The sequence below is a fragment of the Astatotilapia calliptera genome, chromosome 6 (genome assembly GCF_964374335.1).
Source record: "Astatotilapia calliptera chromosome 6, fAstCal68.1, whole genome shotgun sequence".
NCBI classification, from domain to species: domain Eukaryota; kingdom Metazoa; phylum Chordata; class Actinopteri; order Cichliformes; family Cichlidae; genus Astatotilapia; species Astatotilapia calliptera.
Window position 1 is genome coordinate 5,600,856 of NC_137427.1, and position 26,450 is coordinate 5,627,305.

A 26,450-nucleotide genomic window follows, 5' to 3' on the forward strand; every position below is an offset into this window, starting at 1 on the left:
CATAGAATCTAAATTTAGTGTGGAGTGATGTAGTGAGTCTCTGTTCCGCCCGCCTGAAATTTGCGATCCATTTTTCTACACGCATTTATTTATCAATCATTATTTTATGTTGTTGACCTGTATGAATCATACTTTTATGAACTTTATTTCATTTTGGCAAATAGAAGAAGAATGCATAGGTCTGGGTTTATGTCCGGGAGCTAGAATTGGAGGTGATGCCGTTGATGGTAATGTGACAATATCAATTTCCAGAGGAGACTTAATGCCTGCACCAATTATGGGCTTATGAATTTACCCAGGTTCATTATACAAGCTATATTACATCCTGGACTTATCTAATATTAATATCGCCCAATCTTGATTAATAATCTTAGCTCATTTTCTCTATGATTGAAATATATCATGCAGATGACTCTGTAATGATTCGGTGTAATGTAGAAAGTAGCTCTATTGTTTGGGAAAATTGCTTCTTTTGATGGAAAAACCCCTTATTAAAATCCAGTTCTAACTATTACCTCAGTGCCCCCCTCCCCCCCACCCCTGCCCCCCACCCCGGGATAAAATTCATCAACCGATGAACAGTCATATTTTTGATACCCATTGGCCAAATAATGCCATTTCCTACCATTTGCCTGCAGATGCTTTTCTAACCATCAAATGTCTGATAAAATAACATTTATCGGTTCTATCACACCACAGACTTGGGGAGAAAAGGAGGAAAAACATTCAGAAACTTTAAAATGGAAAAGTCTTTTTGATGGGAAGAGCTCCAGCGAGGGCAGTATCTTTCCAAATGATACTTCAGATCTGAAGCCAGTTTATAATTTCTTAGCAATAAGTGTGTCAAATTCTTGAATTTCAGCCAAGTTAAGTTCAGGGCTGTGTAAATCTGCGCAGCTTTTTGGGTCATGTCCATACTCACAGGCACACGTCGTCATATATCCTTGCTTTTATCCTTTTAATAATTTTAAATGGATTACCAGAATGGAATGTAGTAAATACATTCAGATTTTAAGTGAATAATGTATCTTATCCCATCCCTCACGCTCACTGCAGCACTCATCATGCTTCAGTTCAGTATGCGGCAAACATGAACTTCACATAGTGAAGAAATACAATTATGTTTAACCCCTTTCTCACCCTAGGGTTTCAAATATTGTCATTCTGTCACATGTTGCTAGCCTTCTACTTTAAAATTGTTGAAATGTTTATCTATGTTTATTTTTTTGACTGCGCGACAGAGAGATGTAGGGTAATATAATGACTGTAGTTTCTGAACCAAATGCATTCTATTCTGTCAAGGGTGTGATTTGCCATCACTCCTTCGATGCACAAACTGCACCAATATTGGAAAATATAACAATTTAAAGCTGGAAGCGTGGCACGCGCCAAAGGTTTGTTTGCCTCGTAGTTTGTGTCCCGTCCCAATTTGTGTGTCATACCAGGAGCTTTGACAAAACAAGTTTTAAAAGCAGACATGAAATACCTGCACTGCTGTATACCACTAGATGTAAGCCATTTTTTTCTTTTTCTTTTTTTTTTTTGGTGAACTGACCCTTTAACCCATGTTTTTAGTACAAACACAGCTCCTCTGATCTTCCTTAACTCCGTGGTCAAAATGTCAAGAATAGCAATTTTACAGCCTAAATGTGCAGGCTGTCCTAAACTTTGCTGCTTTGTCTTAATAAAGTTCCAAGTTGCAGTCATTTGTGGTCCCTCGCTGCTAATAGCATCCCCTTAAATGAGCTCCCATTTCCTCATCTCATCTGAGCCCAGCATGACCCACAGATAGGCTCTTGTAAATTCTACCCCCATCTGGCTCCTTTTAAGTCTATGTCAGACTATCCATAATCGCTGTCAAAATGGCATTCTGTCACCGCTGCTTGTTATGAGGTAGCACAGAGCAGGAGGCTGAGACATACCAGAGTCAGAACAGTCTAGCGAGTCTGCCAGCCCCCTTCATGTAACATGAGGAAATGAGTTTGTGTCAGGACTATTTTGGAGTTGCTTTGAAGTCTTATTTTACCCCCTTTGCCTCCAGGGGGACAGCACAGAAAGCAAAGGGGGGCTGGGTGGTACAATGTGGGGAAATTTACTGAAATGCCCTGATAACCCAAAAGGCAGTGCAGTCTTGATCTCGTGCCTGGGTGGTCAAATCACATATGCATCACCCCATCAAACCTGTCATCTTTGTTGCTGTGTCGCATGTTTGTGCTGCAAGATTTCATCTTTTTATGCCTGCTGTTGTACTCGTGTTCCTTTCTGCATGCATAAACATATCCTTAGGAGAAACTTTCATTATCCCGAGGCCTTCTTTTCCCTGTCTTTTATTTATGCTTTTTTTTTTCTTTTTACATTTTTTGCTAATCAAGTCTATTGTAATTCATGTATGCCTTCAAGCCTAGAACTGAGCAAACATATATGTTGTAGCGCAACAAAAACTCACATTGTTTGTAGAGTTTTTTGGCCCAGTTTGCTGTTCAGATGCATTCTATGTTGTATCCAACTCCTTTGGTACAATACTTGATAAAGACAAATGCAACAGACAAGGAAAAAAATTAAGACACATCACAATACCGCCACGAAAAAAGACGTATTGTTATTATCATATTGTACAAATTCATAGATCAATAAGCAGCAGTGTGTCTGTCGATATGAGCCGGGAGGGACGGACTCCTCGGTGAAGAGAGGGGGAGGGAAATGATCCTTAGGCGGCCTGAACAATGATTTTTATTCACTCTCTGGCAAACACAAATATGTACACACGCTGGGGAATATCTTAAAATTGGTTTGTGTGCTGAGGCATATATATATAAAAGAAAAAAGCCCAGAAGTGGGCAGTCGGCAGCACCTTGACCTTGAACAGCAGTTTTTAGCTCAGTGATGGGAGCCCATCTCAGAAGTCCTGTTTGCTACTAAACGGCAGCAGTAACAAGAGTGAAAACCTGCAGAACAATAATATCAACACAACGTTCATTCACACATGCGCACATGCACGCACACATCCACATGTACACATGCTTCCCACCCCCTGTTGCGTCCAGAGCGATGGTCCTGGAGTGGGACAGCGAGGAGGGCATCCCGCAGTGCTGTTTGAGCGTCCCTGCCAGCGCCAGACAACTTCACTATCGCTGCCCTAGCAGGGGGCGATAATCACATCAAGCTCCCCTGACAAGAGGCATTGAATTCAGCTTCGGTCCCCTTAAGAGTCTGGCATCCAGCAGTCTCTCGTGAACATGCTGCTGACGTTACAATGAGAAGGTTTGTGTTTTCATTTTTTCACTTTGTGCCATTGCTCTATTTTTTACTCTTTTTTTTGTGTTGCTGCCGCCGAAATGCATTTAGCAGTATTTGGGATTCCATGTGACTGGGGCAACAACATTTAGCATTTAGCAGTATCGAGTGTTACCGCATTGGAGAAGTGTTATTGTATTGGTGCCTTCTGTTCGTCACGGTGAATGCCATACAATGCATAGCTTATGTACCGAGGAATATTTATGAAAAGTTTCCATGGGAAAATTATTGCGTTATTATGCATGTCATTCAAATTTTCTATAGATTGTATCCTGGAATGGTTCCCGAAATGCTCAGATTGCTCTGTTAGCGACTTGATAAAAAGACTGAGAGCCATTAAAATGCTGATATAGATTTGCATTCAGGCTCAAACCCATGCTGGGTGGTGGTAGGGAAAAAAAAGGATACTATCTCTTTAAGAGGTTTCCGTAATCTCCCAAACCACACTTGATCAACGTATGCTAGCTCCTCTGGTTAGCAGAGGAGCTATTGTTTTTTCCAGTTGTTGGCTTTTAGGGTTTTGTTGTTTGTTTGTTTGTTTGTTTGTTTGTTTGTTTTTTCATTAATGAGTTTGTGGCAGCAAATGTGTTGCATGCACGGACTGGTATCTCCACCCTTACAAGGGTTGTGAATAGTTGTGTTTACATTTCATCAGCACCCTGATACTTTATCATATGGCTAAGTTGGCAAAATGTTATCCACTCAACGAGACTTAAACACCAAGGACTGATCCGGGGCATCCTTTTATCTTCAGAAATCTACAAAAACAGATGAGAGCCACACACATTTGTGGGCCTACAGAGTTTCCCTGCTACCCAGGGAGCCTGGCTTCCAGCAGCTCTGCCCCATTCATCACCTGCTTTCAATGGCCACCACCAAGCAGCCTCTGGCTAGAAGGCCAGGTAGGGTGCCGGGTGGTGTACAATGTTTGGGGGATTAGCAATCAAAAGCGAACGGAGGCTAGGGCTCTCTGTCCTGGCTCGCCATTCATTCCTAGCAGGGGAGGAGAACTCCAGCAGCGGCCAAGGTCATCGTCTCCAGCTCGGCAGGAGGTAACTGGGAGAGAACCCTGGGAACCATTCGTCTGCTTGGTGCTAATCGCAGGCTAGCAGGCTAGCAGCACAGCGGGTGTCTCACCCGCCAAACATTCATCTGTTTGTGCTCTTGGTAGCATGGCTGACAACAAGATAATGCCTTGCTTTTACTTTCCTCTCACTTTCCCCCTCTTTTCTCTCTTCTTTCTGTCTTTTGTTGATGTCTTTTGCTCTGTTCCAGCCTGATTCTCTGAGATTTGTTTCACTTTCTTTGAACTTAACTGTATGCTGAGTTAGCAGAACGATGAAGTGGTACAATAGTCTTTTTAGTCTGGCATAAGTTGGCCTCAAATTTTCATGGGAATGATGTCGGTGACAAGTATTGGGATACAAGGATAAAGGCCATTTGAGAATAGAAAGTAAAATGTCTTTCTCAAAAGTTTGTGTCAAGTTTCCATGGTTTCCAAAAAACTGTCTAAACTTCAGTTCCCTTTGTAATTTTGCCTTTGTGTGTGGATGGGAAATCATAATATGGGGAGCAGGCTTAAGACTGAAAAGAAAAGCAAACTTTTTCATTGGTTAGAGTTAGAAGCTTCACTTTGGGTTTGCCATCCATTTTCTCAATGTCATGTGACAGAATAGTGATTATACTCATCGTTTTAAGCTGATTTGGCATCCTGTGGTGCGAGACATTGGTCTGAGAAACCCTGATGGGACAGCTGGTTGTAGACTCACAGACTGTGGCAAGCACAGTGGCCCATGCATTCTCCAACATCGCATGCTACACAGATTAGCTTAACCCGCTAGGTCTGGGAAGGGGGAAGCGAGCAGCGGTGAGGTAACGATGATGTAAAATGAATCGCTGTCGCGTACCAGGCGTTCGGAGGCAAGAGAGCAGCCGTGCCCCGCCACCCCACCCTTCCACAAACACACCCCTGTTGGGATATTGGCAAGTTGTCATGACGACAGGGATGTTCAGCTGATGAAGTCTCGCTGAGCGCTGTCCAATCAGATCGTGGAGCTACAACCGCAGCGTGAACAGGGGAGGACGCAACGATTCCAGTTGCACAATGCTGAGAAAGGACAGGCGAAACCTTGGACCACCAGCGGGAAATTGGCAATCCGGGGGAGGCAGTCAATGGGCCGCCATGGTTCGAAAATACACAAACAGTGGGGGTCGTGGATACAGGGGCTGCCAGGTAGGGGGTCTCCATCATGTCTGATGCTTTTAGAGTCGTGATTCTTTTCTGCCATTAATACAAAGTATTAATGCATTATTTATTTTTACTGCCGGTATGCCATGTTCAACATTGCCATTAGCACGGTTAACATGATGTTTCAGGTTGTTGGATGGAGCTATCGGATTGCTTTAGGTGCACTTTAGCAAATTGGTAAATCACTCCTGCAGGTGGTTTTTACAAAATTTCCACAGCCACAAGAACCGTTTCAAAAAGCAAGGCAAATTTTGTGAAGGGGGGAAATGTCATGTAGCATTAACTTTAATGCAATTTTGTATTCATTTCACTGCGGGATGTGGACCAAGAGTAGAAGAGGCTAATATGCAGAAACTGCAGGTTGCAAAGTGGACGAAAAACTCTCCTGGTGTTAGTTTGATCCAGGCCTTTTATTTCAAACTGCGGGGAGGATTTTTCTTTCATTTTTTTCATTTCTTTTTCTTTTTTTGCTGGCAGACCAAAGGAGAAACTGAAGCTGTTTGTAGCTCTGTGAAAGATGGAGGGCTTGGTGGGGGCGCACTCTGGTTTTTTCCAAGCACTGCAGGTAGCCATTACGGACATCATCTCTTTAGCTTGTTATTCAAAAACCTGCAGAAACTAGAGCCGTTCACAAATAATATTGCTTTTCTTTGGAATATTGTCCTGTCCGTAAGATGGCAATAATTAGGATTTATTTTTTAGCAGTTCATTTGAGAACCAAACCTTATCTGCCCTCTCATTACCCCTCCCTCGCCCAGCTCCAGTCCCTCTATCGCAGAGTCTCTGTGGGACGCCATTTGACAGACTGACCCCCAGTAGTGCCTGTGTTTGACTCTTCAAACTTGAGAATTAAATGAAAGTTGTCAGCATGGCAAAAAGCACATTTATCAGCATAGTTGACTCTTTAAAATGTTCACTTTAGTTTAGCAGTTTTACAAATGACGGCTCAACAGCGTGATGCAGCGGGACAGTTTTGGGTTTTTTGTGTGGAAATGTCTGGGAAAGTGCTGGCATCTCATTTCTAAAGAACACTTGATGATGTAAAACTGGGAGAACTACAAAGTATTTCCTATTCATTGTTTTAAACTGCACAAGTTGCTTGTTTGAAAATTATGAAGTGGGTCCAATTAACTGTGGGTACAACTGTTGGTTAATTTTCCATGTGTGGCTTTTTCAGTCAGCAATGGTGGGACAAAGCAGTGGATACAACGGTTTCTTTTTTTTTCTTTGTTTTTGATAAATAGTAGGTTTTATTACATACTAATTTTGACTCAGCTCTTTTCTTGAGGAGAAAGTATAAAATCTTGTGTAACCAGAACCACATTTAGGGGAATTCAAAGTCAGAGGCTAAGAATGTTGGCTCTACTCAGATTAATGCCAGGCTTTAAGTAAAACAGAGGTTACATCACTTTTTCCTCCAGGCCACTATTTCTAATCCAGCCCAACCGAGTGGCCAAACCTTCACCTTCTACTATTCTTTATGGGGCCTGGTCTGTCCATTTAGAATGAGCTTTTGAAGCATTTTGGACGAAGCAGACCCAGCCTCATAATGGGAAACTGGATCCAGGCAAAGATCTAAACTACAAACTGATTGCTGTACTATTATGCCATTTAAGATGATAATCAGCACTGCTAAAGGCATGGGGAAAACACTATTTACTTGTTTAACCTTCATGCAACCCCAAGCCAACTGCAATCCAAACAACTTGTTACTAAAATGGAGATAATGGGATCAACTGCAGATTGTGAACTCGAGCATTAACACAGCGACGGCTTCAGAAAAACTTCACAATGTCATCGATATTTTTATCAAAAGTTGCCCAGTATCATTGTTAATGCTTTCATTTAGAATAGAATAATCCTGTAGATAAATATGCAATATCATTTAGGCTTTATAATATCCAAGCTTAACATTTCCTATTAGCCTCCCTCTGTGCTCTAAAGCATCTTAGTGTGTGTCTCTGCTGAAAAAATAGTCAGTTACACATGAAACCAGCTGACCCAGTGAAATGTTGCTTATTCACGCTCACTTCCGAGTTGGAGGGAAGGGATTTTCCCATTGCTCTGGAATTACACACCACAAAAGTTCTGGAGAGTCTGCAGACAATGATGTCAGATTGTTGCGGGCCGAGAGGGCTTTTGGTCGGAAAGCCACTGAAGTGAGATGATTGCTGTTCTTGTGATGCAGATTAGCAACGTTTTAGTGACTGGGGTTAGATGTGGTGAACTCTGTGAGTCCTGTTTTCTTTCTGACCTTGAGGCCTGGGGAGATGTTAACAACTCTGTATTGTCTGAAAAGATTTATCGATTTATTTCAAATGTTATTAGTGTTTATTCGATTTTTGTTTTGGCTATTACAACTCTGTTTTTCAGAAGATCTCAAGTACCATAAAAGTTGGCTTGATTAAGTTGTCAAAGAAGCCACAAAGGCCCTTGGGAAACCCAAAGCAACCTGCTTGCAATTCATTTATGGCATCATGTAATTAACTGCTAATGTCTTCCACTAAATCACATTTTGAAACATCTCAAAAAAGACGAATAAAAAGCGAATGTTTCACAGGGTTGAAGTCAATTGCTAGAGACATATGTGTCAGTAAATGTCCTCTTGATGCTGATTGGACCACCCAGAGGTTGCCCATCTAAAGCCATGTGGTTTCCATTGAAGAAGTTCCACGACTGCGCCCCAAAGGCCGTTCCCCTGCACACCAACCCCACAGATCCAGATCCTGTGATCTGTGGCTGGGGTCCCCTTCTGCAAATTACTGTGTTTGAAAAGAACCCGAGCATGGACAAAAGAGAAACAAGGCCTTCAGACTGCTCGAGAGGAAACGTCATTCCCTACCAGTCAGCCTGCATTCTTCCCAAGAGTGAACCAGAAGTAGAACCAACCATCTGACGACAGCCATCCGGCAGACACTTCACGGCTCACTCAGACCCCAGGCTGGAAATTTCTCTGATGACCAAGTGAAGATGGGGGGAAGTGGTTGTGGAAATTAATTGCCTATCACTTGTCAGTGCAGTGCAGAAAAACAAGCTCTGTGCAACCGTCCTTCTGAAAATCTGTCAGCCAAGGACAATGAATGCATCCCTTTTCTTCCCCACCTTCCTACATCTGATTTAATAGAGAGAGACGTGAAGCACAGACAGAGCTGTGAGGGAGTGTACTGTAGCAATGTGGTCAGGTTGTAAACACACAGACATGAAGAGGAAGAGCAGGATTACAAACAGGTTTGATCTCCTCGGGGCTGTCCAGAACGGCTGACAGAGGAGGAGGGGAAAGTGGGGGGGGGAGCGCTGGAGCGGCGATTCGGGCTCCTTTTATTCACTTCTCGTCCATCAACTACTTCTTTCTTGCCGGCAGCGTTGTCATTTGGGCTGTCCAGATATAACTGAAAGTCCGGCATTGAAAGAAACACTACAATGAAGCGAGAGACAAGCAAACAGGCAGACAAATGTACCTGCAGGCTGAAGTCTTGGAAAACAGCTGAGGCCCACCAATTTGTTAACAGCACAATTTTCAATAGAGTCATAACATTGCTCCCCCCACCCATCCCAATCTCCCTCTGTTTCTCTTTCTCCATTGTTCATTATTTTAAAGCACAGAGAGAGAGGCTGCGTTAACTTCTTCATTCAGAATGGTCAGTGGCGAGACCAAACTGCCAAACAAATCAAATTAAATTCCTCTTTAACGCTTCCTTTCCAAATGAATCAAACACTTGTTTTAATTCCAGTGAAATTGACTTCCATTTATCTTTATCCATTTGTAGTATTATCCTCTTTGTTCATATCCTCATTGGTGTAGGAATGAGCAGAAATAGGCAGATCACGAGATAATGATGGTGGGCCTTTCTTCCGCTGATGAGGTCCAATGTGAGGATGACACGGTCTAAAGATGAACAATCATCCTCCGGAGCCAATTTAGACAGGAGAATTAAAGGTCTTACGTAGCTAAAGAGTGAATCACGTCCTCCGAGGTAATGTGTGACATCTAATATCATTTGTGGCTAAAAGGCAGAAATCGTCTAAAAAGAATAATTTTACATCTGCGGGAGAAATGTGACCCATCAGTTAAATCTTGTCTCCTTTAAAGAAGTTGTAAAGGGAAAAAAAGGATAATTCGGTGGTTTTATATAGTTTAACTCTATTTTCTTTATTGGCTGTGAATCACGTTTGCATTTTCAGCTCTCTGCAATACAAGTCTAAATGCTGTTCAGATATATTGACTAAAACATTTAATGATTTCAACTCACAGGTTCCTCAAAAAACATGCAAACTTTGATTTAATGTTCAATAATATTATATTAATTAGATCCCTAGACACAGCTCTTTAGATGTAACACAAGTCCAAATGGCTTCTGGTAATGTAACAGAAGGTATTTTATTTTACTAGTTCTGAGTCATGTGACTGTATGTGTTGCACATGCAGAGGGGAAATCTGGTTCTTATAAAAAAAAAAAAAAGGAAAAAGAAAAATTGAGCTCGTGATAGGTTTATGTATGTAAGCGCAGCCGTGATGGATCTGCAAAGACAGAGGAGAAGGAAATGACAAACGATAATGTCCCGCCAGTCAGTGCAGACACACAAACTCGTGGAAATGTACACACAAACACATGGGCATACACACGCACACATCAAATGGAGCTGGAACATCTGCCATACACCGGACCAGTGGTTTAGTTAAAAGATGAGGAGGGGTCTGGTGAATGCTCTGCTATTCATTTATCTCGCATTGCTGCCCATTGGTTTTAATTATGGTTGGCTCTTTCAAGTTAGAAATAGGCATGCTTCAAAAACAGAGATGTCCTTTTTGGTTTTTTGCCATTGTTTCTGTTGGGACTTTGTGCACTGGGGCATGGGAGCAGGGGGGTATATATGTGTGTGTGTGTGTCTGCATGCGTGAAATCTTTCTTTCTGTGTGCCTCCCTGTTCCTCCATCTGTCTATTTGCATGTGTACACACACTTTTGTAATTGATGAGCATTTCTTTGTGTGCGTGTTAGCATGTGCTCTGCCATGTATGTGTAGAATCGCTCTGTCTTATTTTCCCAGCACAGCTGCAACAGGACTGGATTGATGTGTAACCCAAGCCGGCACTTTAAAGGGCAAGAGGCCTGGACAGACGTGGTCTTGCTAGTATACCAGATGGGGCTTTATGATGAAAAGAGCATAATCCCCATCCAGGCGTCACTTCCATCACTTGTGCTCCACAAAGCCATTCAATTTATTGCAAGAAATAATATTTTTTTTCCAACAGTCCCAAACAGAGCAGAGTTTTTTTTTTAAATGTTTCTCTTGCATTCACACTATTTCTGTCTTTATCTTCCCTTTCTCACATCCCTCTGTTTCTCTATCTTTTCATATCTCTCCCATCTCCCTCTTATTCCCCCTCTACCCACTCACCCTTTGCTCTTGAAGACTTGCAAATGTGGCATTAGCTAATATTCAGAGAGCCAGGCAAGCGATCCCTTTTTATCCGCCAGGGCTCTACTGATTGAGCTACAGTGTGCGCATTGGAAATGAGTGCAGCGCCGATGCTGGCAAGCCCCATGCCTCTGATTGGTATTCAATATACATGTGACTGCAGGACATACTAGTTTGGTTTTATGGGTTTACTTTAGCTTTTACTCTCCCTTGCTCATCTTGCTCTAACTCCAGCTATTAAAAATGTCTTTCTTTACCACTGCCACGTACATAGGCGACAGCAAATCGGACAAAGGGGCAATTAATAGTCCAAGCCAGTCTTGTACCGTAAATGTGGCCAGTATTTTGTAGCAGGACTGTCAGACAGTCCACTAAATTTGGATTTATCTTCTCCCCTCACTGCTGAGTAAAAGGCTACATTTTTGCTCTTCATCTAGTGAAACTTTATTACAAAGCATAACACAGAATGTGGGTCTCTATTCCCCAGTGTATTTAATTCATGTTGCCCTCTCATTATTTCAGAAATAAATGTAATCATCACCCATAGTAATTGTTATTCACATGGCGCACTTTTGTAGACTTTCTGTTAATAGCATAGCTTAATATAGTAAACACAGTAACATAGTATTTAAAGAGCATATATTACATAATAATCAACTCCTTTTTTTTATTAGACTCTGCTAGAGGAGCTTTGCATGAGTCACTGCATAAAAATAATCCTTTTTTCACAAATAATGGGACTTGCTGTCATCCTTGGTCTGAAATAGGACAATGTAGGTCTTCTTCCTTCTTTTAATCCAACTGTCTTCTGATTGGCTGCCCCTCCTACACAAAAGATTTTAACAGCAGGTGGGTGGGGCTCCAGTGCTCCTGTAGAAAACCTGAGCAGTTTGAAGCCTGAGCTTTAAGCTGATGTTATTTGAAGCTTAAAGTTCACTTCACATTAAACCCATGTTTAATATGAATATCCACCTTTGTAACAGTGCATATATATTATATATGAACTTGGTGTTGACTCTCTCTGCAGTATAGTATCGCTTCCTGTTCCTTTTACAAACGGTACAGTGTAGCCCACTTAAATAAAAACTTAGATAATGGCTTATTTCATAGTTTTCATATGTTTTTTCTCCAAAGCACACTCTTTGGTGAATAACCTGCTAATTATATTCACAGTATTCATTTACTGTTTCTAGGGATTCGCTAACTTAGCTTAATTAGTAGTTGACTCGTTAGCAGCATGGCCTCTTTACCCGTCCCTCATGCACTTTCCTGCTTAGTGTGTCAAGTGTTTAGTTACTCCTTGGTCTCACATAGTTAATTATTATTAATCTCTGTCTCTCTTACATAGTATGTCTTTTGTGCTGCCCCCACCCCCAACGCCCAACCAGTCACAATTTGATCTTCCTGTTAAAAGGGAGTTTTTCCTTCCTATTGTTGCCAAGTGCTTGCTCAAAGGGGGTTGTTTCATTGTTGGGGGAATACGATGGAAAATTAGGAAAACCATAATGGGTCCACGAAGTGTGTGTCAGCAGTACCTCACTTTGTTAAATCACAAATTTCTTGTGGGTTTTTTTTTCTTACGTCATAATACATACTCAACAGATTTTCACTTATCCTTTCAATTGAATGTTTTCCTAATCCTAATTTTCCCCCACAAACACAGGGGAACTGAAGATTTCTTTCTGTCTCAGTCTTACATCACACTTACAAAATGTATCAGGGATTGGGCTTCCATTTACACGAGCTGTAGTGCGCACAAAAAATGACATGGCAGAAGTAGCACGACTCAAAGACAAGTTATCTATGATATCCTCTCTTATGCAGTGATGTACAGCAGAGCACCGGTGCATCAGTCGTGTGATTTCAAGGGACTTTTAATCACTTCAAAAAGGGAGGCATATGAGGGGTGGTGCATAAATACATAAATATAATCTATCTGCACGGAGCGTTGAGAAGCACGCTATCAGTAAAACTCAAGGAAACACTGGAGTCTGTCCCATGTGATGTTGCTGTATGATCGGAAAAGTTATCAGAAATCTTAATAAGATATTTATGTGATGAGAGCACAGCATGTCTTAGTTTTGTGGGCCAGCAGACTGTTGAACAAATGGATCTGTTTCCAGATCAAACTTCCTCTTGTACTCTAGGAGAGAGAAAAAGAGAACAGGGCGGTGTTGGTGGTGAGTCAATATTCCACTCCAGCCCAAGACACAATCTTTCCTCTCCTGCTCAAGTCTAAGGGCCTATCTGTTGGTTCTTTCTTGTGGGCCTTGTTCCAGATTTGCCTTGGCCCCGGTCCAGGTGTGGGAAGTGAAGTGTAAACAGTTTACAGATTGGCTGTGGCTGGGGAGGGCCGAGGGCTTTAGCTGGGAGGAATGTAACCTGAACACCACTTCACAGGGAAGCAACGCTGCAAGATGGAGCATTCGTGCATATTGTGTCGGGACCTAACAGGAAACTGACCGAGCAGTTCAAGGGAGAGTCGGCCGGTGAGAGTGGCTGCTGACGTCAGTGAACATGTGGGGGGGTTTCTGGCAGCAGTAAGGGGGCTGCCTGGCTTTTACCCCAAAAGCTATCTTGCTACAGCCAACATTTAGATTGATTGTAGCAAGTTGGGTTTTTTTTGCCATGCTTGATATTTTAGTGGAGAGTAGGAAGTAGAACAGGGTTACATAATTTCAAGATTTCAAAGCCTCATGCAGAAAAATCCCTTGATGTTGAATTTTTGTGATGAAACTTCCACCATAATAACTTTGGCCTCTTAGAAATGCAGGTTTGGGATCAATGTTGAGTTTAGTTAAACTTAATGCAAAACCTTGTGAAACATTTAGGCTGATTGTGGATCAAAGGAGTCCTCCTACATAGTACTGCGATTAGTGCTGGACTTCTGTAAAGTTGAGGGATTCAAAAGAGACAAAAAGCAACCTGTACAAACCTGAAACCGCTGTCACTACTGTGGGACAAGCAAATTTAATCCTACAGGTATCTCAGTCATGTCTTTTATTAACCTGTTCGTACACTGGAAACTACTCAAGAGTTATGGGTTACACTGAACAAAATTTCATATGTTGGTGAATGCACCTTGTGTGTTTCAGCACATCCGGCTTTAGGTGTGGATGCAGCAGTTCTGTCTGATTATCAGGCTAATAATAATGGATTTCATTTATATAGCGCTTTTCAGGACCCCTCAAAGCGCTTTACAATACCACTATTCATTCTCTCTCACATTCACACACTGGTGAAGGCAAGCTACAGTTGTAGCTACAGCTGCCCTGGGGCAGACTGACAGAGGCGAGGCTGCCATATCACGCCATCGGCCCCTCTGGCCATCACCAGTAGGGGGTAGGTGAAGTGTCTTGTGTCAAGGACACAACGACCAAGACTGTCTGAGCCGGGGCTCGAACCGGCGACCTTCCAATTACAAGACGAACACCCAACTCTTGAGCCACGATCGCCCCACCACTAACCCTATTTTGTTTCACTTCATTCATTCAGTCTGACATGTGTTCATGTTGGGAGGGGAGTTCCTTTGATTTAACTCACCAGTGAGTCAAAATTTTAGACTTGTTTTTCTACATGTTATCCTTGCAACAATTAGCGCAGACGTAACAGAGATCACGTCTCCATGTTCGCTGCCATTCTTCTATTGAGAGTTTTTGAGAATGTGCCTTGGCAGTGAAATAGAAAGATGACATCAATATCCAACAGATCTCTATCTCTGACAGTTAAAGTGCACCACACACTTGTAGCATCCACTTTAGGATGCTTTGTTTGTGCCATCCCTCTCTCTTTTTTTCCCCTTTTTGCTTCTTGGTGAAACTCTTTCTTTATAGACTGTCAGCTGTCAAACACTATAGACTCTATTAACACACATATGCATATGGATATGAATCTGCAGGATAGCAGAAACATGTTTTTTGATTGCATGCAGGGAAACAGTCAAGTTAATTTTAGTAGAATATTATTATTATGATTATTATTATTAGTAGTAGTAAACTGAAAAAGGAAGTCTTGATATCAGTTTACTCCACAGCGAGCTTCAAAAGACTGGCTGTAGACTGGAGATGATAAACTGAGTGTCAAATGAGAAAAAATGTCCACGTACATCACTATTAAGAGATTCCACTGAATTATATGTATAGAAAGCTAAAGGGATGACTTTGGCTATCAAATATTATCAAAAATAATTCGATCTTGTTTTGATATGGTTTAATTAATGACAAGGTGGTTGTAAATTTCAAAACTCATAGAAATAGTTTCTGTACAAACTGTCCTCAGATGATCGTACTTCATCGACTACATTTATTCTGTATGTTTATGCAAACACGCACACACACCAGTGTGTCAAGCATCATGCATGCTTAAAATCACCTGGTGTGTCATGATGTGGATGTGCCGTTTCTGTTGTCTGAGAATGAATGCGGCAGAGCCTGCTGTTGCTGTTGCACTAAACCTCAGCACAGGAAAATGAGGTGCTGGCAACAAAGAGCTTTGAGGAAGTAGACGCATATCTCCAAGGACACATACCACCCAGCAGATCAAAGGACCTAGAGGACGCGTTTGATGGGGAAACCACACTGGTTTTCAAAGCATTGTAGTCCTGAATCTCACTAGCTCGCCAAGGCCCATGATAGAAATTCTAATACGTCCGCCTGTCAGTTAATTGAAGCCCCATTCTGTCCCTCGGGGGAAAGCAGTCTGGTCTTTGGAGAGTATCTTTGTCCTGCTGCATGGCCATCATTAATTATTATTCCTCGATCACCTCCTCAATGACACAGTTTATTGTTTGAGTGTGTTTTTTTTCTGTCTTGTCACCATTCTCTTGTCTTGGGAGAAAACACTGATGTTTGACAGAGAAAAAGATCACAGCTATCCACATATTCACTCATATCATATCAGCCTACCTTTGGGGAAGTTGTGTGTTTGCTGAGGAGATGCTTGGTTGTCAGTGTTGTAACATTTGATCATGGGAAAGCGGGGGGGATTCGGAGTCTGTATCATTGTTAGTCTGCATGAAAGCAGAATATATGGTAGAGGACATGAGAAGGACATGAGAAGAAAATCAGCTAGAAGTTTGAAAGTCACTGTATTTAGCAAAGCGATTTTTCTTTTTTGTGTGTGCATATTTTACTCTCGATAGAAGAATAGATACTTGCTTCCAAAGAGCAGCCCTGTCAGTCTAAAGACATGTCCCTTCTTCTGCACAGACAAGCAATGTTCCAGACAGTCAGGAAGTCAGCCCTGCCAGTGTGCACAGTTCTTAGCGAGGAGGAAGTGATGAGCGATGGCAGCCAATCTGAGCTCATCCCCGTCTCGACATCTGGCAGATGTGCTGTGTGGTGTAAAGTATACATTTGATCTTATCAGAATATACTCGTCTAAGGATATCATGCTATCAAGATTAGGGTTATCTTGTCCAGAACTGTGTTTGACAACCACAAACCATGTATGTTTTTCAGCTTGACGTGGATGCGTTCCTAGTGAGCGGGGATGACGATGCGTTCTGCTGACAGTACTGACAAATTATCTCTCATAACATTGACGAATGGTATTAAGTTGCAATGATATCATAGCATTTCTGCAGCTGTGTCAGCCTGGAGCTCTCGCAGGATGCTCTGTATACATATATATATATATATATATATACATATATATATATATATATATATATATATATATATATATGTATGACACTCCAGCTATAGACGCTGGCTCTCGCTTTGGGGGTCTAAAGAGCACTTGGAACTCTTGATCAGATCACCGTGGTTTATTGCTATGGCACACAGTGTTTCTATAGTTTCCCTCTTTGTCTTTGTGACCTCCTATCTCCAGACCAAATGACCAGTTAGGGCCTTGAAAGGGAAATTGCATGCATTCCTCCATAATCGTAAGAGGTATTTACATATGCTCTCTAAATAATTATGTGGTCCAGCTGGGAGCATCCAATGAATTTTTCACAAAAGCACTTTCTGTTATTTACATTCCTAAAATGTAATGTGGTTTACTTATGCAGCTGGACGGGCCAAATCAAAGCATTCGTTCCCTGGGACCAAGTGCAGGCAGAAGGAGAGGGAGAAAGAAAAAGAGAGAGAGAGACAGGAGGGGGGCTGAGGAGAAAAAGTTCAAAGCGTGCAAGGTCAAGCTTGAGGGTCATTCTCTCAGTGCCTTTTCACAGCCTGCGTGAATACATAACCAGCAATTGACTTTCTAATCGGGAGGGACCTCATAAAATATGCGGTTTAACAATAACGATTATCATGGGCCCTTTTTTGTTTCCACCTTGTGTGTTAGTCTAGAAGCATCTAAAGTGAGCTGGATATGAAATAATGATGGAGCAACTGCTGGTGCTGGATTCCTTTTGGCTGCATGTTACGCTCCCGAAATACAAAATGACAGCCGACCATTTCCCTCTTGCCCGCATTCATAAAAGCCTCTCCCTTCTGGATTTTTCCTCTGATTGGATCAAAGCTTTGACCTGTGTTTCTAGGTGGCCTTTCCTGATCCCACTGGTGCCTCCAGAGTGGAGACCTTTGCGGGGGCACCTGGGAATTACCTGATCGGCGGCGTAGTCGGCGGCTGTCACCAAGCTCTTGTCTGTTTGATGTCACCTCTGACACCAGCCTCTGTAGCGATCACCGGGGAGATCTGACGCCCTTGCTGGGCTGTGAATAATAGAATACATCTACCTGTCTCAGACCACCATTGTCACCTGTGCTCTCCTATGATGAAATGTTCCCATGCTTACCTCCGTGGGTGATGTGTTCTTCCTGTCCGTTTCAGGGTACAAAGCGAGGTGATGGTGGCGAGCCATGGGAAGGATGTCAACAAGGTGGCTTAGCTAGCAGTGCCCAGTGTTCCCATAACGGCCAAGGAGTGCCTGAAGAGGAGAGTGGAGAGTCAAACATGGCAAAGGATGACAACGGAGAACCGGGGGAATGGAGGACTTCGCTCTCTGAGCAGACTCAGTGGACTTCAGTCAACAGTGAGAGACACCAAGTGATGTTCAGTGTGCTCTCCTTTCCCATTTGTTCAATCTCCAAACTCCCCCACCAACATGAAACTCATCACAAATTTGTGTTTGCATTTTTTAGTGTAAGCATTTGGCTCTTTTTTTGTCTTAAATGTTTTTTTCCCTCTTTTCTGAACAAGTGTCTGTGTTTTTATTTCATAGTATTCCACAACAGTCTCCTTTCCATGAACCGTTTGCTTCCAATCACCTGTAATCAATGACAGCTCCCCCGTTTCATCCTCTGGCCTGTCAGGCTTACCCCAACAAGACTGTGTAAGAGGTCAACACTTTAACATGTGAATCTGTGAGGTTGTTGAGGGTCGACAAGTGCCGATGCAAGTATGGATAAACGAACAGATAGACGGATGGATGAGGATGTGGTGTTTATAGTGGGTGATCGAGCAGCCGTGAGAAAGCTAGAGCTGCGGTTTGGCCTGACCTGTTGCTGTTTCGGAAGAGTCTGTCACTCTTCACATTAACTGACCAAAGGCAGCGCTCCTGCCAGTTGGCTGACGAGGGGATGTTTGATTTTTCTGAGATTGCGTCAAAATAAGGCGAATTTAGGAAGGGTTTTCCCCCAGCTCGTGATATCGGTCAGTACAAATATGCCACAGATGCACGTACAGTAAATCAGCACACAGGAAGTAATATTCATGGTAGTGTGGCTGCGGTGGTTTTCATCAAAGCCACTGTCCTCATGGAGCACACGTGTGTGTCAGGCATCATCTGCTGTGGATTAGCGAGGTCTGGGAATGTCTGTGGGTTGATCTGGCCCCCATCATTTTGTCACCATATGTCACTTGTTATACCCTTTCTAATAAATTTGACATATTTTGTACCGTATGTATAACCCGCCACATATGGATTTCAGCTTGTTTGCAAATTCTTTCTGCATAACATTCTGAACTTTATATGCACATCGCTGTCAACATTAAGCTCAATGTCAGCATTTAAAAACGGGATTCAGCAGTCTACTGTCAGGGCAGAGGAGCATTCACAGTGAAGGTGCCGTACAATGCATCAGGGCTTCCTCACTTCTGTGCTTTTTCTTTCTTTACAAAATTGTCTTTCTCTCCACCACCCGTTTTTTCCATTTAATTTTCTGTCCTAACCTTCCTTCTGCTCATTCTAGCTATCTCTCCTTCTCCCTCCTTCTACCCCCTCTTCCTAGCCTCTCTCTAAGCTGTTTGGAGATACATTCCTCATTCCTTGAATGCACACAGAAATGCTGGGTGCCCTGGCGTCAGCACTTCTTAAAATGGGCTGCTGCCACTGCTGCTCCAGCTCAAGAGAGAGAGAGAGTGAGATGAGAGCAAAAGGAAAATCCAGTAAATCGGCCAAACTCAGGAAAGTACTTTCATTAAAACAAGTTTCTTTGAGAAGGTGGAGGTTGATATGGAACAGCCTTATCAGAAGTGATCAGGCTGCAAAGGGCTACAAGCTTTAGAAAATAAGGATGCATTTCATGTGTACACATATGCAAGGTGGAGACTTTATTTGGCTGCAGGAATCTGCATCACTGAGCTGAGTAGTAAGCGCCTGTCTCAACTCTGTATTTCTCTGCTTGTTACCAGTTTCACTGAGAAACAGTTTCAGTCTGTGTGTGTGTGTGTGTGTGTGTGTGTGTGTGTGTGTCTACCACCTGCTAAGCCATTATCCCTATAGATCTCCTATTATCCAGTCCACACACGATGAGATTTATTTCTCACCCTGGTCAGTCTCCATGAGAGGTAATTACTAAGCAAGGAAACACGGGACTTCCTGGAAGAAGCTTATCAGAATCCAGACACCATCCACTTTCTTAAATGTGACTGCCAAGCTAGGACTGATAACACAGAGCTACACTATCCCTCTCTTTTTACATATTAACCACAGTGTCCTTCTTTTTCTTTTCTGGCTTTTTTTTATGCCATGATTAATAATTTTGGATTAACTGGGTAATGTGAAAGATGAAGCTGGGGTAATTCTGTTCTTTTCATTTCTCTTGAATACTAGTAATTATCTTAGCATCACATCATCTAACAGTGCTGTAGAGTTTTAGCAGTTTTAAACAACAGAACCAGGCTCAGGGAGGGGCCAGGTTTCTTCCTGAGTCTTTCCTTCTCAGTGTTGCCAGGTGGTCCTAGGAGGTCGTCTGACTGTTTGATTGTTGGGATTTTCTCTGTATTATTGGTATAAGATTGAACTAAATTGAATTGAACCTGATGAATGGTATCCAGTCAACAAGACACACCAGTCAGTCAGATTTAAAGAATATTTGTGGTTTATTGCAGCATACGTCTTTTCACAGTGTTGACCATCCTGATCGCTGGGGGGAAATGTGTATTCCGCAATCAGTTGGCAAGAGGTGGCAAGATTTTGCTGGCAATCACTAGCATGGAACTGGGCAAAAAGAGGTACACACACACCTCCCTATGATTGAAATAGGTAGTCATCTTATTACAATTTAAACCTGTAAAAATTTAGCTCTGTATAGTCTAAGGAGCTTGGAAAGAAAAGCAGCTGGACTTCGGTAAGTTGAAGACATTTCACCTTTCATCCGAGAAGCTTCTTCAGTTTTAAGGTCAAAGGTGGAGCTCCTTAGACTGCGATGACCTGGATGACTGAGAACCTTGACAGACTTAGCTCTGCATAGTTATAAAAATGAAGAAACTGGTCATACAAACTAAAACGTGCTTATAGTCATTTTCTGGCTTTTGTGTCAGATTGTAAATATGTGTATTCATGCCAGTGAGGCAGACATTTTAACATGAGAGTCTCTGGGGGTTGACTCGCTTATGGAGCCAACCACAGGTGGCTAATCAATGAGCTGCTTTTTTCGCTTCGGTCTTGGCTCCAGGGTCTTTACCTTACAGTATAAAGCACATTGTTGTGATTTGTAGCTATACGAATAAAACTGAATTGAACTGAGTTGAATCTTTCACTCTTGCCACGTAGTTATAATTCACACAGTACATCACTAAAACGACAAAAACACAGCCTTTAATAAACTAAAAGTATTTGTTAATACGCAAGCCAGAAGTCTCTCTACTTATTTCACCATAGGGCAGAAGCATCAGGCCTTCTGTTTTGCCTCTCTTCTTGAATCTGTTTCAGCACTTTGTTATCTGATAACTCCCTTGGGATGTACATTATCACCTAACAGACTGAAACTAGGAAGAAATTTATCAATCAATATCATGCTGTGGTTTTGGTAATCCCTGGCTATGTGTAATAGGTTGCTGAAATCCACTTTTTAACACGCTGACTCAGTCAGTCGAACAGACCCACCAGGCTCTTTCTGCTGCTCCTCCCTCTGCTCTGCCCTTGATCAACCCAGGGTGGAGAATGCACATGGGGACCACCCTTAGATTAAAGGAACCTATTGCTCCCTTGATCAGTGGGAATGAACTCTAAACATACTCAAACACACAGAGAGAACAACATATGTGCGTGATTACATGTACACAAAACACGATGGAATGTCATATGGCAGTATAATATCAACTGAATTTGATGACACACTCTTCACCGAGTATGTATATACATGTGCATAAAGTCACAGTTAGATGCTCATATTTCAAGGAGAGACGCCATGAAAACGTAAAATAGGAGACAGAGACGAGCACAGAGTGGGTTCCCTCATTAAAGTCAGTTGCAAACTATGGTGTGGTGTGCGCTGGTTTCACAGGCCGCTGGTTTTAGCTGGGTGTAAGCTGAAACCTTGATGTTGTGATGCTGCTGTCGTCAGAGGGCTGCAATGTGTCAGCCAGATGAGGTTTGCCATTAAGTCCCTATCACCATGTACAGTACAACTCCCAAAAGACCTTCTGAGCAGTCTCCTGTCAATCTGTCTCTGCTTTCTCCTCTTCGCTCCCTCTCTTGGTTGTTGCCATGGGGTGCGGTAGTGCAATGGCGGGCATCTGAAGGCTGGTGCAGAGAGACGTGGGGTTAAAGATGGAACGGCAAGAGAAAGGGGAACGGGCCAGGCGAGAAAGATAAGGATGAAGGGCAGGGAGAAGGGACAGAAAATAAGATGGAGACTGAGAGAGATGAGAAGAAGGAAAAGGGGGTAAGGAAAACCAAAGAGAGGGGATGGTGGGTGTTTCTCCTTTTATTTTTGCTTCCTTAGAAAATAGCTTTGGACTCTGTGCTTGGCTGATAGCACTGCTACTGGCACACGAACACACATAACACATGCATACACAAACACAAACTCCTTTTGCTTGTTCTGCATGGCAATCACCATGGTAACCCAATGTACAGAACACAATCGGGCTGGGATATTTTTAAGTTTCAAAGGAATGGAAACAACAATAGGGATGACAAAGGGAGGAAAAGATGAGAACTACAGAGAATGAGAGAGCGAGGGAGAGAGAGAATGAGGGTTAAGCCAATCTAAGTGCAAGCAGATGGATACACGAGTGTGTGTTAGGGTGTGTGCGTGTCCAAGGTCACAGCCCAGAACCATCTGTATAGCAAAAGGCGAGAATAAGAGATGGTGAATAACAGGCAGTGCGTAAACACGTTACAATGTCAATGCAGGCAAATTACAATCTAATTTACCAAACAAAGAAAAGTAAACAAAGAATTTCTGCATAGCATCAAAAAAAACCCTTTATTAATGGTACCTGCAGCAGAGTGAACTGCAGGTAGTGCTAGCTTTGTTATATTGTACTGTTGTATGTATTGTCTGGCGTCTCAGTTGTTCAACACTGTGCTGTACTGTGAGACCAGACTGACCCTGTAGCACCAACTGTGTCATACTTGTCAATAGGATTTCCTTAACATTAATCTTAACCCTCTTGTATGTCTTTGTGTGTTTAAGATAAACAAATTGTGTTTTTTTTAATTGTCAGAAGTTTCATAAACACTCCAGTAGAATTTTCTGACTGTTATTTCATAGTTTAGGCTTTACAGGGTTAATACATGAGGTAGCATCAGGGATCACGTTAGCTGATTGAGGGATTTCTAAAGTAACCAACCTGCATTTTGCCATACACAGTATAAAATCTGTACATAGCCACCATGACTTTAGCCAATGCGCATTATCCTTCTTTTGACACTGAAAAGGCTGAACAATTTATTTACTATGAACCAAAATGAGTGACTGAGACTATAAATGCATCAGGAAATTGTTTACAAAGGTCAGAAGTAGAAGTCTTAAAGCACTTTTACACAAGCCTTACTCTTCAGATACAAACTACTTCCGCCTTTTACTGTGTGTGGCTTTTACTGGCAACAATGGATATTCTATCTGTCTGTCTCTTTTTGCCTAGTGGGAGGCGACCCGTCTTCGTCGTGGTCTGACTCGGAGCGATGGCGGTCATTCTCAGACAGGCTGGAGAAGGTCGACAAATTGTTGCTATCTAATAAAGTTAACGCAGACAGATTGTTAACACGCTACAATCAATCTGAATCAGTCCGCACTGATGAGCGCAACTAAACTGCAACGATTTAAAAGACTTTTTTTCTCTTTTCTTTGTATACAGGGAAGAATAAGGGTGGTAGGACACATGCTCGTACTCTTGTGCGTGTGTGTGTTTTATGGGTGTATTTATGTATGTGTGTTCTCCCCAACAAGAATTCATCCCTCCTGTCCAGCTGTAGATTTAGCAAGGACAGCTGAGTTCGTTTCAGAAGTTGAAGCAGGTCACAGGTCAGACACTGGAGTAGGTGGCCTCTTGTAGTCAGACCACCATCCAACAGTTGCCAAATAAATCAGTCTTGCTGAGTAGTTTGGCGAGCTTGACATACCTCCCTCCCTCGCACTCTCTCTTTCTGTCTGTCTTCTTCATGCCCTCTTTCTTTTACACACACACATGCATGCACACTTATATCCAAACTAACAGCAGTAAATAAAGCCACATCTGTCCTAGCCGTCCCCACTGGACATAAACGACACAGCCACCTTGAAAATCCTTTCCCTTCACCGATGCTCACATTGACTTCTCAGCATCGGTCCGGCGTCGTTTTCTTCTTGTTTTTGCCTTTTAAATTTCTTATGGCAAGATGAATCAAGATAGTGTATTTATTTGTACGTCAATGTACATATCAGAATGTAATCGAGCTGCTCTGACTTGTACGGGGGGGCTTTGTGCACCACTCGTATTGGCTGATATACTTGTACAAGTATGTAAGTATGCATGCATGCAAATATGTGCACACGTGCTTTACACAGTTCAACTGCCGCCACCAGCACTTAGATCAGACTGCACTGCGTTCAAACTTGCACTGACGTAATGCTTTCCTCATCTATGTGCAGCTGTTCATCACACGTATCGAGGTGCAATGTTGATTTAGAGAATAGAGGAACAATGGGTAGGACCACAGAGGCATGGCTAATGGGAGTTTGACGATCTAGATAGTCTGCAATAGCCTTAAACAGCATCTTCTGTCTAATCCACAGCTAGAGTTTGCATCAAGTCAGACTTTTTAGTTATTCTATGTTTATCCCTAAAGATGTTTTTGACACATATTCTGAAATAAGATTTCTTCAGTGGGAGTATAATTTACAGTGTGACTAGCACAGTTTGTGATGAGCCAGTCTCAGACCATCTGTCAGGTAGGTTTAGGTGTGCTTCTCTGGTCTGGATTCAGATTCAGTAAGGATTTTTTTAGGTGAAGCCCTTCCAGATTTAATGGGCTGTCAAACCAAATATGGAGCAGTAAATGTATTTACTCATCCTCATGAAATAGATGAAGCTGGAACCTTGGTGGCCCAGAAAAACCCTTTTCTCTTGAGACCTCTTGATCTTCTTCTTAATTTGGAACAGTTTTGGTTATTAAGTGATTTCTGTATTTGTGACTTTTCTCGTGTTGAACTTGGCTTAGCTCATTTGCAAAGGATGATGTGATATCATTCAGTGCATCAGTCAGGACAGAGTGAAATTTGAGTAAACATCTGATGACAGTTGTGGCCTGTTTGCTAATGTTGCCAGCACTATCAATCACATGTAACCAAATCACACAGCCCTCACGAGTCAAATCAGAGAAGTTTGGGAATGTAAAAGTCTCAAACAGGAACAGACAACCAGTTACTCTTATTTCAACATCTACAGTCAAATTAAAATCACTAATAAAGCACAGGGAGAACATTCAGACCGCACACAGAAATGTCCCCGGTAACTAAGAGGTTCAAAAAGAGAACCTTTGGCTGTGAGACGACACTAACCAATCCAGCAGACCACTTCTTAGGTTTAAAGTTGGCCACTTGCAACCAGAGATTGGGAAACTATCAGTAATTTAGGATAATAATAAAAATAATAACATGACTCCTCCAACCTAAATCTTCGACTCAACAATAAGTAGAGCATGAAACAATGAGACGATAAAAAAAAAGAGGAAAACTAAAATTACTTGATGGACGGAAAACATGCAAAAAACTGTCTGCAATTCCAGCAAAGAAGAAAGTCTATAGAGAAACATCCTTGTTATCATATGTCATATGAAGTATATATTGGAGTATCTGCTGAGGTGCATCGCAGCCTAGCGTTGTCATCTTACAGGCTCGCATTAAAGTTGATGTCTCAAACATGTTTATTAGATCCATCTTGCAACTTTTGTTTGCAGATTTTGGATTGCTGAAATCTCAGAATGTGTAGGTGCGTTATATACTAATCTAGGTTTTAAAAGTTGTGAATTTTTGGCAGTCAGTATGCTTTGAACAACGTGTTTGTTGAATGGTATCTTCCTGTCCAGCAACAAATATTCCCAGATTGGGTGAGAACTTGTGTGAGTATAACATGTGATGAGTTTTGTAACTTTGCAAAACAGTCAAACAAGTCAAACACTCTTACTTTACTCAGTGATAGAACTGAGCATATAAACTAATCTAACATTAGAAATGTCCTCAAAAACTACATTTTACACAAGATAATAAAAAGTGCCAGAGTGAAAATAGCAATGCATACATGCAAACTGCAGTTCACGAGAACCTGTAAGCAGCTTAGTGTCCACTCATGTGCCCTCTTAAGTTGATGACTCCTTCTGGAGATCGGGGTCGTAATGACAGAAACAAGACACAGAAGTCCTCATAGGTCTTCAGGTCTTCACAGGATCAAGCCAATGACTTCTATCAGGGTCGTGTTTTGTGGTAATGATACAAACTGGAGACGACAGACCGGCGTTGTGTGCCGCTGCAGATAGGGCAGGTTGAGCTCCGTGTGTGTATGAGTTTCACCATGACAATATGCCTCAAAAGATAATTTGATGATCTGTGTGTTTTGCTGCCAGGTTATCCCACCACCTCCACCATCTCCTCCCAACCCCTCCTACTCTGATTCCTTTACAGCCGCAGTAACTTATTAATTTCTGTCAGCTGGTTTTCCCTGCCATTTAGAGATACTACCAAATCACATTATGTCTGTCATGGATTATGTGTACAGGCAATACATCTCCTTGAAGAAGAAAGGAGGAAAAAAAAAGATCAAAGATGTTCTTACAATCACCTCTAAGTGGATACAGGAGGTGGAAGTGTTTTCATGCATGTGCGTGTTGC

The 26,450-nt window shown here is 42.2% G+C and overlaps 1 protein-coding gene across 3 annotated transcripts in view; it reads left to right on the plus strand.

The window, feature by feature from the left end:
* Nucleotides 1–3,029: 3,029 nt before the first annotated feature.
* LOC145429366 (uncharacterized) overlaps nucleotides 3,030–26,450 on the plus strand; it is a 28,829-nt gene continuing 5,408 nt past the window's right edge. For 2 of the 3 annotated variants that reach the window (XR_013909594.1, XM_080302679.1), the window contains exons 1-2: nucleotides 5,274–5,527; nucleotides 17,743–17,944. Coding sequence is in view for 1 of the 3 variants with exons in the window: in XM_080302679.1 (XP_080158805.1) it covers nucleotides 5,399–5,527; nucleotides 17,743–17,944 (331 nt within the window). In the remaining 2 variants the exon portion in view is untranslated. Of the gene's footprint in view, nucleotides 3,262–5,273; nucleotides 5,528–17,742; nucleotides 18,108–26,450 lie in introns of those variants that run through there. The other variant, XR_013909595.1, reaches the window with a different exon arrangement.